This window comes from Agaricus bisporus, assembly GCF_000300575.1.
Source record: "Agaricus bisporus var. bisporus H97 unplaced genomic scaffold AGABI2scaffold_13, whole genome shotgun sequence".
Lineage (NCBI taxonomy): Eukaryota > Fungi > Basidiomycota > Agaricomycetes > Agaricales > Agaricaceae > Agaricus > Agaricus bisporus.
Genome location: NW_006267348.1, coordinates 328,935 through 341,960, shown reverse-complemented (window position 1 = coordinate 341,960; position 13,026 = coordinate 328,935). Strand labels below are relative to the sequence as shown.

Here is a 13,026-nt window from a genome sequence, read left to right as displayed (position 1 = left end):
CGCTTCCATATAGTGGCTTTCATCCGAGGTTGTCATTCAATACTCATATCGTTGCCCGCGCCACTGACATGAAAGAGAGGGTGGATGTGTACTGGTGGAGGGAATGCACCGAGACACACTTGGTTCGGTGTACATTGGAAATCAAAGATAAAGCGACTATAGTGCGTGATATACCCTATCCCGATGCGACTCCATCATTGACTACACAGTCTACACTTCAGACCGATTTATTTGTTGTCGGGAGTCATAACCTTCTTGTGTTTACGGATAATATGCAACGCCGTGAAGCGCAGTTTTACGCCCTAGAACTAGGATATTCCAAAGTCGAAGAAGTTGGAAAGGTCATGCTGCATGCGACAGAAGTCTGGTCATTTCGATTCGGTTGCAAGCGCCATGGCCGTGAAATATCGCGACTGTATTTTGATGGGGCAAACTACCGCCAGATCATTGTCATGTGTAATGGCATATACAGCCTCACCATACCGACGTCATCAGCTTGCAAGCCGAGCTTGGCAAAAATTTCCAATTTCGACCTTCATCACCGAGTAAACGACTCTCAAATCTATGGTTTGGGTTTCAATAAAGGCTACTGCAGAGTGCGCGCGGAACTGTATAGGTTTGGCTACTCGTGTGGTTCGACTCAGGGGTCTTTTGAATATGGCGTAAAGATTAGCACGAAGGTAGGCTACGTTCTTGATTGTGTTGGCAGTCATCCCGCCTTTGATGAGGAGCTGGGACGACTGGTTGTAGTATCTCCGAATTGCCTGATGCTTCACGATTTTTCACTCCCCTTGTACGATCTTGCAGATGTATATCCCGACAGTGAAGATGGAATCACCTGAAGCCGTCGATATGCAGGAGGTGAATAGATGTTTTTTGTGTGTAAAGTCTCTTTTTCCTTGGAGAATATGTAACTTCTGTGTCTACTTTAATTACCACCGCCTGAGCTCTCTTATCTCCCTCAATGCTGATGAGGTCGTTCAGTCTCCGCCTAATAGCACCCATTTTAATATTGCTGTGTTGTTTTTGAATTTTCTTCCATCCGCTTGACCGAGAGACATGAAATGTACGACCTGGGACAATAGAAAAGAAAAGACGACTTGATAATAGATCAGGTTTGAACGTCAAATTTCGATGACCGGTTTGATGGCCGATCGAGTTGGGCACTGGCCAGTGATGCATTGATGCAATGGCGCGGAGATTTCCGCAGGCTCTTTAATTGTGGACCATCATCAACTCCATCGCCAGTGCCAGTGTTCTAGCCCGTCTGTCCCTCGGGGTCAATATATGCGCATATTCTGGTCTTGTTTCTACTTTGAAAAGTCTTTGCGGTGATTCTTGACGGGTTTTAAAAGGAAATGTACTCATGAAGGCTTTCTTTTTTAAGACCACCCACATGGAGTCTAATGCCAGTCCGCGAGAATGCCCGTTCCGGCGTCCTTTTCAGTCCCCCCTCGATTCTGGTATTGTTGCCATTTCCTTGAATGGCATTCCTCCGACTCCCGTCAAGCGTGGATCTTTGGGTACCGAGAATGCTAGCCGTGCTCCACAAGGGTCGACCGCGTTCGTCGAAAATCTTCACTCGAAGCTATTTTCTCTACAAATGCAAGGAGAATTCAAGCAACTCAGTCAAGTAAAACGGAATCATTATCGGCGCTCACATCGTTTCTCTCCTTATTCACGCTCGCGAAGTTTATGCTCCATAAGTGTCGAGACGCGAAGTCTTGTTCGACGACATGCATCTCAAACCGGAATCCAAAAGTCTTCATCTATCGATAAGGGCATATATGCTTACAGACCGTCTTTAACACGCTTGATCAAAGTCTCGGTAGAAAATTCGCAAGTTATCGCCATACCCATTTCAGTCAATGCCTACTAAACTTCATAGAGAGAATTCAGCAAATGTTGATGACGGAGGATCAGATACTGTTAAAAGGAAGCTCATGATCCGCTCTGCAAGTCTACGTAAAGCCGCATCATTGCGAATACTTTCTCAGGTAGGCCTTATAACCTCTTTGCTCTCATCCAATTTGATAAATGGTAGGCTCACTTCGACAAGGTGGAAGAACTTGTACCGACCGCACCCTCTTCCCCCATAAAGTTTTCCGCACGCGATCGTAGTATTCCCTCACCGATACCTATCATATCACCGCCACCATTCATCGGTCCGCATGCTCTGTTGAGCTTGGAAACCATAGCGAAGATAAGGCTGGAAAACTACAAAGAACGTGAATGCAGGACGGCTGAATACGACTATGCGAGATCTCTCCAAATTGTTAATGGGTTATGGTCTGGCTCTCCGAGAGACTGGGAGATCCTACTTGGACTCGGACAGCAAACTAGAAGGAGACGGATTGACTGGCTGCTTCAGGTATGTGAATCGACTATTTATTGTAAGTAGTTCCGCTCACGCGTTATATAGTTTTTGCCTAAAAATCATTCTCATAGCACATCTAGTTCCTTTTCTTCGACCTCCTCGACAATTTCATCCAGCTCTTCTCCTTCTTTTGACCAGTCAATGGAAGGTCTGGTCGATCAGTTGATGACATCTCCCGAGACCCGCTTTCATGCGGCGTGGATGTTTCTTCGTTACCATTACTTGATGGGTGTAGTTCGAGCAAAAGGCACTGCTCAGGAGCAACTGCCCATATACCCAAGCACCGGGATTTGGGATGTGACCCTCGCCTCACTCGCAATAAGTGTGAAGGTACGAAACTGGGAGTGAATGATCATTTTCTCAATCAAGTTGTTTCAGTTCCACAGAGATTTTCTGCATCCATTGCTCCCTGTGGAAGCCGTTGACTATATGCAGATCTCACCGCATGACATGGGATACGAAGACTTTGAGGTGTGTTCGGCTATATGTTTTACTCGAGTTTTTGACTGATGCCCCTAATATGCGCAACGAACAATGTTGCACTCTTTCGACTATAAACTTGGAGTGACTCCTCAGCCTTTCTTGGACCAAGTTTGGATCGCGTTCCCTTCGCTTAGGAAGCTGCTTGATTTTGACGGTAGTTGGAATGAAGTAAGGAAAGTAACATGGCGGCTGCTACTCAACTCGCTTTACGGTCTGTTTTTTTGGAAGCTTTTCTCGATCTGATTCAACCTCAACGACTTCATAGAGCCCGATGTACTGAGATTTTCCGTCTCCGTTTTGACTGCCGCTGCGCTCTCGAGAGCCATCGTCTCGGCCCTTACCTGGCGATACTATTACAAGTCGGATTGGAACCTTGCCCTCAATTTTTCTCGTGTTGAAGAAGGCGAGAAATGGATTCTTATCACTCCACAGCAATTTCGAGATCGAGCGCGAGATGATGCTGGTGCTGTGATTGTGGAAATCGAGGAGGTGCTGAAAATCTGCGATGTAAGCTCGTTCTACTTTTGAGAATCCTCTTTGTGATTAATGGATGGCGACATTTAGTTGGAGATGAAAGAATGTTGTCGTTGGTTTGAAGCAAGGTCCGGACCCGGATTAACGGTTTGATGCAGGTATTCGTGTAAATTAATTATTCATGCAAAATAGCTCCTGAACGTGTATATGTATATCTAGAAGGGATAAGGCGCGTACATGTAAATCTGCCAACGTACATCCCTTATTGTCCCACCTCCTTGTTTGTTATGGCTTCTGGGAGAAATGACCTCTGAGGGTCTGACCCGGGGATTCCTTTAAATGAATATCACTCATCCAGACGGTGATCTTTTCGCAAGAGCAATTTACGAACCGGGAAGTATTTGATCTTACTTGCCCTGGAAGATCTCCCTTTGACGAGAAGTTGGCTTTGATATCTTGGTTTTCGGGGTTTTCTTCTTCCGTTGTATTACCTGTAAGGATATTTTCCAACAAGAGTAACCGGATAGATGGAAGAGTTTGGTACGTTGCAGTGTACTTAGGCCGGGGTCCCTTGGTTGTTGGAAATCTGAATTCGGAGATATACCGTTGGCTAGCTGCTCACGGCAAGGTCAAAATCAGGCGCACTCATTTCGAGGTGGCCTCATCATCTTGGGAGTCCTACTTGATTACTTACTAGGTAAGGATCCCTGGTAATGCTCCAGCTGTGCTCCAGTCACTTCAAGCGAGCATTGCCTTGATGTGGTCAGGAACTCATTCAGGGCAATCCGAACACGTGATAGCTGGTTAAAAATTCGGCAGCAGGTATGTAGCAACTGGAATCCTGGATGTTGTGCGACCTACCTTTCGAGATTTTTTCTGAGATTGTTTCCTATCTCTCATACAAAGATATCCTTGTGCTACGCCAGGTGACATTTTCGGTCCATTCTCCCTATTATATTTGCCTTAACACATTATTCATTCAGATCTTGACACATGAGGATCTCTGCGACGCTACCAATGCCCATGTTGTATGGCTCAACCTCGCAAAGGAATATGTGGCAGAAAACCCTCATAGTCATTTCTCGAACACGCACCTGCTATCCTCTCTTACCACTAACCAGATCCGTGAGCGATTCGAAAAACGGCTTCTGGTAAATCACCTCTGGCAATCACCTGGAAAGGTCTATCCTACTACGAAACGCCTGAAAAAACCTTCCCCTACAATGTTAACTGTGGATATTGCTCCTGGCGGACGTTGGTTGTTTGCTGGTACCAAATATTGCTCATTATATTACTGGGACCTTGATTCCGACGATCCGGAGCCTGTACACCTGGTGCCTTGTGATGATGTGGGTAATACTCCCGGAGAGAATAACACAATCACGGCCATTGATTTTCTTGTCGAGCGTGGCGACCCCTTATCCGGGTTTATTATTGCTTTCATTGGACGGGATTGTAAGTCTCTTATTATCTTGTACTCGCGAATAACTGATATACGACGAATCCAGGTCATTGCGAACATAAGGAGTCAGGCGAGTGGCTTTACATTTGGGACGTCGTACCACAAGATGCCAGTGGAACCCTCAAGGCAAAACGTCTAAAGACTTTACCGCTGCCATACCATGGTTCAACTTCTCGATTTTCATTTAATGATCACCTCGTTGCACGTACTATGACAAAGAGGTTGGATGTATACTGGTGGAGAGATTGCACTGAAACACGGTTAGTCCGGTGTACATTGGTGTTGGAAACAGATCCTATCATAGTGCGTGACGTGTCCTGTCTTGATACGAATTCATCATTGATTATGCCTCAGACCAGTGTATACGTTATTGGCAGCGATAAACTTCTTGTCTACACGATGCAGCATGACATACACAAAGCACAGTTGTATGCCCTGGAACCAGAGTATTCTGATGTCAGCGAAACTGGGAAGGCCGTATCGCATGCGACAGAAATCTGGTCATTTTGTTTCTGTTCGAAGTACCGTGGCTATGAGACATCACGATTCTATTTTGACGGAGAAAACCACTGTCAGATTATTGCTATGATCGATGGGATCTACAGCCTTACTATACCAGCGTCGCAAGCTGACGACGCAGAAGCGACCTTGACAAAGGTTTCCAACTTCGACCTTCACCAACGACAAAGCGACGCTCAAATATATGGCTTGGGCTTGAATAAAGGTTGCGGTAGGGTGGGTACGGAACAGTATAGATTCGGCTACTCAAATGCTTTGACGAGCGGATCTTACGAACACGGTGTAATGTTTGAAGCTGGCATAGATCTTTTTCTTCGAACCCTTGACGATGTTCTTTCCTTTGACGAGGAGCTGGGGCGGTTGATTTCACTAAAATCTCGTGATCTTGTTTTTCAAGATTTTTCTTCGCCACTGTATAATCCTGCAGATGTATGCCCAGACTCGGATGCGTGGACTTCTGGACGGTATTGGTAGATATAAGACAGATAAATAATGGATAACATATAAATCTCTCTCGCTAATATGTATGTCCTGCCAAGTCCGCTAAGATTTCATATGTCGTGCTTGTGCTTCATTGAAAAGCATTCATCACACTCGCTTCTATGCCTCATTCAAGGCTATTATCTTATGTACCTCTCAGGCCATGGTACGTATTCCGCAGTTCGTTTGTTCAAGAGTACTCAATTGGGCATCCGTTTCTCCGTCCAGCTATAGAATTAGCCAAAGTGAGGCTTCTGCTGAGAGTAACTTTGAATCCGTCTAGTTGAGAGTAGTATCGGTAAATTTTACAGTTGAACGAGTTCTTCAGTGTAATCAAGAGGAGTGCAGTGCCACAAAGGTCAGGGGGTGAATTTTCATTGGTCATCCAATCATAGTCAAACGATTGCACAAGACAGACAGTGCCAATAGCGACTTTGTGGGTTTCATCGTCAAACTCTAGAAGAAGAACCAATAGAGGGATAGGATGGTGAGAGGGTGCCGTGATATCAGAGTTCAGCAGGTACTTATTGCCAATACCGTGTCAGAATACCACTTGTGACATCTGACACCACGTGTCACATAGTATGCGCCAGTGGATAGCAACCAAACCGTCATGCTGAGCAACCTACCTCCCGAAATTGTGACGGAAATTGCTTCCTATCTCCCATATGCAAATATTCTTATACTACGCAAGGTAAAATTTTCCGTCATTCCTCCGTATTGTATCAGCATGAAAACATTCTCCAGGCCTTCACGTGCGAGGACCTTCATGACGCCACCAATGCACATGCCATATGGCTCAACCTCGCAAAGGAATATATAGCACAAAACCCGCATAGTGATTTGGCAAATACACAGTCTCTGGGTTCTCTCACCACCGACCAGATCCGTGAACAATTCGAAAAACGGCTCATTGTCGACCATGTCTGGCAACTGTCAAATCAAATCTATCCTTCTGTGAAGCGTATAGGGGGACCCTCTTCAGCGATAACAACTATAAGGATTGCTCCCGGTGGACGATGGTTGTTTGCTGGCACCGACGAATACTCAGTGTATTACTGGGACCTTGATGCCGACAACCCGGAGCTTGTACTACTAGCGCCTAGTCATGGTGCTGGTAATACCCCTGGAGCATATAAAATAGTTGCCGCAATTGATTTTCTCGTTGAGCGCAGCGACCCCTTATCCGGATTTATTATTGCATGGGCTGAGCGAGATTCTGTTTGTAAGTCTCTAATCACGGTCTATTCTCAGAGAGATCATGGACGCACACCTCCAGTTGATAGAGATTGTAGGACGTCAGGGGAGTTTCTTCACCTTTGGGACGTTATACCGCAAGAAAACGGTATGCTCATAGCCAAACATCTAAAAACTATACCGCTGCCATACAACGGCTTCTCTACTAAACTGTCATTCAATGATCGCCTCGTTGCACGGACCATGGAAGGGAGGGTAGACGTGTACTGGTGGAGGGAATGCACAGAAACATCCTTGGTCCGGTGTACCGTGCAATTAAAAAAAAAACCCCTTATAGTGCGTGATATGTCCTATTCTGATACAACTTCATCGTTTTAATAAGCCTCAGACCACAGTGTGTGTTATCGGCTGCGATGGTCTTCTTGTCTTCACAAGGTATCAGGACCGCCATAAAGCCCAGTTTTTCGCCCTTGAACCAGAGTCTTCCGAAATCAGCCAATATGGGAAGGCCGTATCGCATGCAACAAAAATGTGGTCATTTCGATTCAGTTGCAAGTATCATGGCCGCGAGATTTCCCGACCATACTTCAATGGGGAAAACTATTATCAGATCATTGCCATGCATAATGGCATCTTCAGCCTCACTATACCGGCGTCACGGCCTGACGAGCCTAGCTTGACAAAGGTTTTGGACTTTGATCTTCATCAACGAGAAAGTGACGCTGAAATATATGGCTTGGGTCTAAATAAAGGTTATTGTAGGGTGGGTACAGAATTGTATAGGTTTGGCTACTCGCCGGGCTCGACGAATGGATCTTACCAATATAGTGTAACGATTGACTCAAGGCTACATGGTGTTTTTCGACACCTTGAAAATTTTCATTCATTTGACGGGGAGCTAGGACGGCTTGTTTCAGTATGCTGGGATCATCTTATTATTCAGGACTTTTCTCTCCCATTGTATAACCTCGCAGATGTATGTCCAGACTCGGATGCTTGGGCTCTTATTCAGTATTGGTAAATATAAGACAGATAAATAATGGATGATATACAAAAATCTCTCACTAATTCGAATCCACTAAATTCCTCACAACATCGTTCTTGTCATGAAGCGAACTCATCAGACTCGTTTCTATATGCCACATACAAGGCTAATCATCATAGATGCTGTTTCATACACTATGGATTTGGTCTGTAACAAGCCTATCAGTGCCGGTCAGTACCGGCACTGCTTAAGCGGTCGCGCCGCGGATTGCAACATGCTGTATGCCACCGCACCGCCATGCTCTGCAACATACCCCCCGAAATTGTGTCTGAAATTGCGTCCCATCTTCCATACAGAGACATTGTCACGCTTCGCCAGGTACTTGTTTACTTGTTCAGCTCTTCCTACTATTTCAGGGTTAAAACATTATCCAGGTCTTCACGCACGCAGACCTCCGCAACGCCACCGATGCCCATGTCGTATGGCTCAACCTCGCCAAGCAATATGTGACAGAAAACCCTCATAGTCATTTCTCAAATATTCAATCTATATCCTCTCTCACCACCGACCAGATCCGTGAGCGGTTTGAAAAACGGCTCCTAGTAGATCACCTCTGGCAATCGCCTGGAAAGGTCTACCCTACTATGAAGCGCCTAAAAAAACCCTCCCCTAGAATTATAACCGTAGGGATTGCTCCTGGCGGACGTTGGTTGTTTGCTGGTACTGATTATTGCTCATTATATTACTGGGACCTTGAGTCTGACGATCCGGAGCCTGTACACCTGGTGCCTTGTGATGATGATGTGGACAATACTCCCGGAGAGGGTTACACAATCACGGCCATTGATTTTCTTGTCGAGCGTGGCGACCCCTTATCCGGGTTTATTATTGCTTTCATTGGACGAGATTGTAAGTCTCTTATTATCTTGTACTCACGAAGAACTGATAGATGACGGATCCAGTTCATCGCGAACATGAGGAGTCAGGCGAGTGGCTTTACATTTGGGATGTCATACCACAAGAAAATGAAACCCTCAAGGCTAAACGACTAAGGACTCTACCGCTGCCATACCATGGTTTAACTTCTCGATTATCATTCAATGGTCACCTCGTTGCACGTACTATGGCACAGAGATTGGATGTGTACTGGTGGAGGGATTGCACTGAAACACAGTTAGTCCGGTGTACGTTGGTATTAGGAGCAGATCCTATCATAGTGCGTGACGTGTCCTACCTTGATACGACTTCATCATTGATTATGCCTCAGACCAGTGTATACGTTATTGGCAGCGATAAACTTCTTGTCTACACGAGGCATCGTGACCAACACAAAGCGCAGTTGTACGCCCTGGAACCAGAGTATTCTGATGTCAGCGAAACTGGGAAGGCCGTATCGCATGCGACAGAAATCTGGTCATTTCGTTTCTGTTCGGAGTACAAAGGCTATAAGATATCACGACTCTATTTTGACGGAGCAAGCTACCGTCAGATTATTGCCATGTTCGATGGTATCTACGGCCTTACTATATCAGCGTTGCAAGCCGACGACGCGGAAGCGACCTTGACAAAGGTTTCCAATTTCGACCTTCATCAGCGACAAAGTGATGCTCGATTATATGGCTTGGGCTTGAATAAGGGTTGCTGTAGGGTGGGTACGGAACTGTATAGATTTGGCTACTCAAATGCTTTGACGAGCGGATCTTACGAACACGGTGTAATGTTTGAAGCTGGCATAGATCCCTTTCTTCGACGCCTTGACTATGTTCTTTCCTTTGACGAGGAGTTGGGGCGGTTGATTTCAGTAAAATGCGGTCATCTTGTTATTCAAGATTTCTCTTTGCCAGTGTATAATCCTGCAGATGTATGCCCAGGTTCGGATGCGTGGACTTCTAGTCGGTGTTGGTAAATATAAGACAGATAAATAATGAATGATAAAGAAAAATCTCCCGCTAACATGAATGACCGGAGTCCCCTAAAATATTATACAACGTCATTCTTGTGTTTCATTATAATAATAAATTTCCTCTAATTCGCTTCTATGCCACACTCAAGGCTATTCATATTATGTACCTCTCAGGCCATGTGCGCACTCCGTAGTTCGTTTGTTCGAGAGTACTCAATTGGGCAGATGATGATTCTAAGGAATGCTGCTGTACATAGCACTTGCGCGACGTGGAAGCGAATCGAAATACGTCGACTACACCCACAATCTCTCTAAAACACTCCCATACCCACAATTCCACCCCTCAGCTTACGGGTTCCCGAGTAAACATCAAATCCGATCTCAGGGTATATTTGATACCTTTGGTCACCTCTTCGCCACTGTGTGTCAAGCTTCGTTGTTGGAATATGAGTACGCGACCCAATTTAGGGTCGACGTCGATATAGCTCTCTGAGTTATTTGAACGATTTGACGAAAATCTTGTAGCGCCTCCTTGGAGATCATTGTCATCTCCCAGGTATATCTGGATTGTGATGAACGATCGTCGAAGGTCTGGAAGTTCAAGTCTACCGTCACAGTGACTACGAAAATAATTTCCGGGGCCATACTTGAGATAACTGAGGCGTTCGTTAAGGCTGTACAAAAAGAAATGATATCGTGTCAATGAGTTAGACTCGGATCATAGCTAACATACCCAATAAGTTTGTATTTGAAGCCTTTCAATTGGGATCCGCCCACTATTTCTTTACTATAAGGGATTCCGGAAGCAAGCTCTACGACTTCGGTGATGTGGGGCAAGAGTTTATTGTATATTCGTGAGGCGGCGTCAAAGTCAAAGAGCAAGATCCGCTCAGAGTTACGGTATTCGAGGTTGACGTAGTTTTGTGTGGGACCTAACCCGTAATGTACAGCGGCTTGAGACCATGGGGTGTGGGACTCAGCTAGGGCAAGAAGATCGGCGCATTCGGAAGGTGAGAAAAGGTCGTCAATGATTTTGCAATAGTGGCCATTGTATTCAGGAAGAGGAGTCTTGTTGAAGTCGAGAACAGGATAGATGGCGCTATGGTTGTCGTCGTTACAGCTATCGTCGACGACAGTGGTTGTTGTGACGGTGGGGGAAATGGACTGCATTATTCTACACGTCTGTGGGTGTCGGAGGTTAGGCCTTAGGTCGGGTAGGCCTACAGGAACGAAGTTGGCGTGTGAACCTTGTAGTGATTGATTTTGTACTTGTAGGTTAGCGTTAGCTTCGGCTCTTACTTTCATCATTTTCATGCTAAGATTTTTCATAAATCAGACGGTGAAATTAGATCCCTTCAGCCCGTCAACAATCTTCTTTATTCTGGTTTCTGGAGAGCAGGAGGAGGCTAGGCGAAGCCCAGGGCCGGTTTCAATTGACGAAAAGGGGATACTGAGCGCTCAAGGAGATCAGGTAAGTTAGCTCGTGTTATTGTCTTGAGTTATTCGGGGATAAGATGTCATGAAAGAGAACGGAAAAGAAACGAACCTCAGGGCCTCGTTTGGAAGATTAGGGCAAGGCCATAAACTAGAGTCATCACTAGGGTAAGGCCCCGTTGCTGCCGCATTCAGCCTTGCACATGGACTAATAAACGATGAATTGTGGTGGGACGCCGGAGCCGCGAGAAAGTTGTTGCATTAAAGTACCGACTTCGGAATACCATATTCAATGAGTCTGGAACATCTAGAGCTGGTCGTACGTCGAAGCATTGTCAGTCATTCATTCCCTTGAAAAGAGAACAGCCTCAACTTAGTGACTCAAACCCAATCGTGGCCCAATCGTGGCACCTTCGTTTAATCATCACCCCCGTTCGGGACGCGCACAAATGATTGAGATTGAACTTGAATGTTATGATCTTCTTGAGTGTGTTATTGTAGTTCGACCTTAACAAATGACTCTGCGACGATCAGATCAGCATCATTCTCATCGATTGATGACCCTGTCGACTTGGAGTTGAGTCGATCTGAGTTCGATTACAGAAGCCGCCGCGAGATGGTATAGCTTTAATGCCGATTACTAGTACCTGAAGGTTAAACTGAAGCCTGAAATGAACCTGACAAGAAGAATATTAACAATATCTCAGATACGTGAATTAAGGATTGCGTTAACAGTGGGCTTCACAACGTGCGAGTCATTGCCTCCGACTGAATTTGAGGGAAATTTACTCTTTCGGACATCACTCTACAGCAATCGAAAAGGGAACCTGTGGACTCAGAAAGAATATTAAACGAGCTTGCGGAGGCCTTTCACTCCCCACAAAACCCTGTCCCAGCTGAGTCGATCCATCGCCTTGTTTTACAACAAACCTATAGCGTCTCACTCATCTGCTTTCACGAGAATTTAATTACGCTCATATGGCCACTCCATTATCCCCTCCCTCAGCTCTCAGTCCACGATCGCAAACACACCAGCACATTCCCAGACCCCCCAACTGCTTCATTCTATTTAGGACCTACCGCATTCGAAATATAGGTGCCACGGAGCGTCAGGCCAATTTCTCAAAGATGTTGGCAGAAGAATGGAGGAACCTTTCTCAAGCGGAGAGGGACGTATGGAAAGAGAGAGCAGAGGCAAAATCGCGCCTTCATAAGGAGATGTATCCTGATTACAAGTACCGTCCGGTAAGGCGCACCAGCAAGCCAAGAAGAACGAACGCGAAGAAGACAAAAAAGCCCTACGATCACAACGACCGTTCTTTCGGGAGCGGTATACGAGCCCCGGGCCTTACCTACAGTACCCCGCCACACCCCGGGCTCACACTTCCACATAATGGCCAGCCCTCTCTCCAATACCCGACATGGTCCTGGTCACCAGCCGATGGGTCACTGGCTTGGCCCTTCCCAAGTTTCTTCCCGGAATTCACAGGTCCGGATGGGACCACCGGAGGTGCTTTACAAACCTTTTGATCTTCATCACCGTTGCCGTCTTCCTTATTACTACCTTGTCTTCGTTCTGAAATTATTATTTCTTTTGTTGGGACCGTTCAAATAAAATGATGCACCTTCTATTTATTATGTCTGAAAGTCTTATCGTGTTAAGAACAGTTTGTTTAACGGGCCTTCGCTTACTGCAATTCGCGATATATATC

General features: G+C 45.7%; 5 protein-coding genes across 5 annotated transcripts; 3 read left to right on the top strand and 2 right to left on the bottom strand.

Annotated features, from left to right (window-relative positions):
* Positions 1-68: 68 nt before the first annotated feature.
* Positions 69-842, top strand: AGABI2DRAFT_122329 (hypothetical protein; the record flags this gene model as incomplete). The annotated part of the gene is made up of 1 exon (XM_006456368.1): positions 69-842. One exon carries the CDS (start codon positions 69-71, stop codon positions 840-842), a length of 774 nt encoding a protein of 257 aa, XP_006456431.1.
* Positions 843-4,181: 3,339 nt separating this feature from the next.
* AGABI2DRAFT_195551 (hypothetical protein) lies at positions 4,182-5,213 on the top strand (the record flags this gene model as incomplete). Its single annotated transcript, XM_006456367.1, has 4 exons — positions 4,182-4,260; positions 4,318-4,789; positions 4,843-5,099; positions 5,151-5,213. Coding segments are annotated over exons 2-4 (552 nt in total), but the record flags the coding sequence as incomplete, so codon positions are not given.
* Positions 5,214-8,267: 3,054 nt separating this feature from the next.
* On the bottom strand, positions 8,268-8,512 carry AGABI2DRAFT_139182 (hypothetical protein; the record flags this gene model as incomplete). The annotated part of the gene is made up of 2 exons (XM_006456366.1): positions 8,412-8,512; positions 8,268-8,355 (listed from the first exon to the last, which is right to left on the bottom strand). Coding segments are annotated over exons 1-2 (162 nt in total), but the record flags the coding sequence as incomplete, so codon positions are not given.
* A 1,732-nt stretch (positions 8,513-10,244) lies between these two features.
* On the bottom strand, positions 10,245-10,990 carry AGABI2DRAFT_54433 (hypothetical protein; the record flags this gene model as incomplete). Its single annotated transcript, XM_006456365.1, has 2 exons — positions 10,245-10,554; positions 10,614-10,990. Coding segments are annotated over 2 exons (687 nt in total), but the record flags the coding sequence as incomplete, so codon positions are not given.
* A 1,359-nt stretch (positions 10,991-12,349) lies between these two features.
* Positions 12,350-12,580, top strand: AGABI2DRAFT_56847 (hypothetical protein; the record flags this gene model as incomplete). Its single annotated transcript, XM_006456364.1, has 1 exon — positions 12,350-12,580. A coding segment is annotated over one exon (231 nt), but the record flags the coding sequence as incomplete, so codon positions are not given.
* Positions 12,581-13,026: the final 446 nt, after the last annotated feature.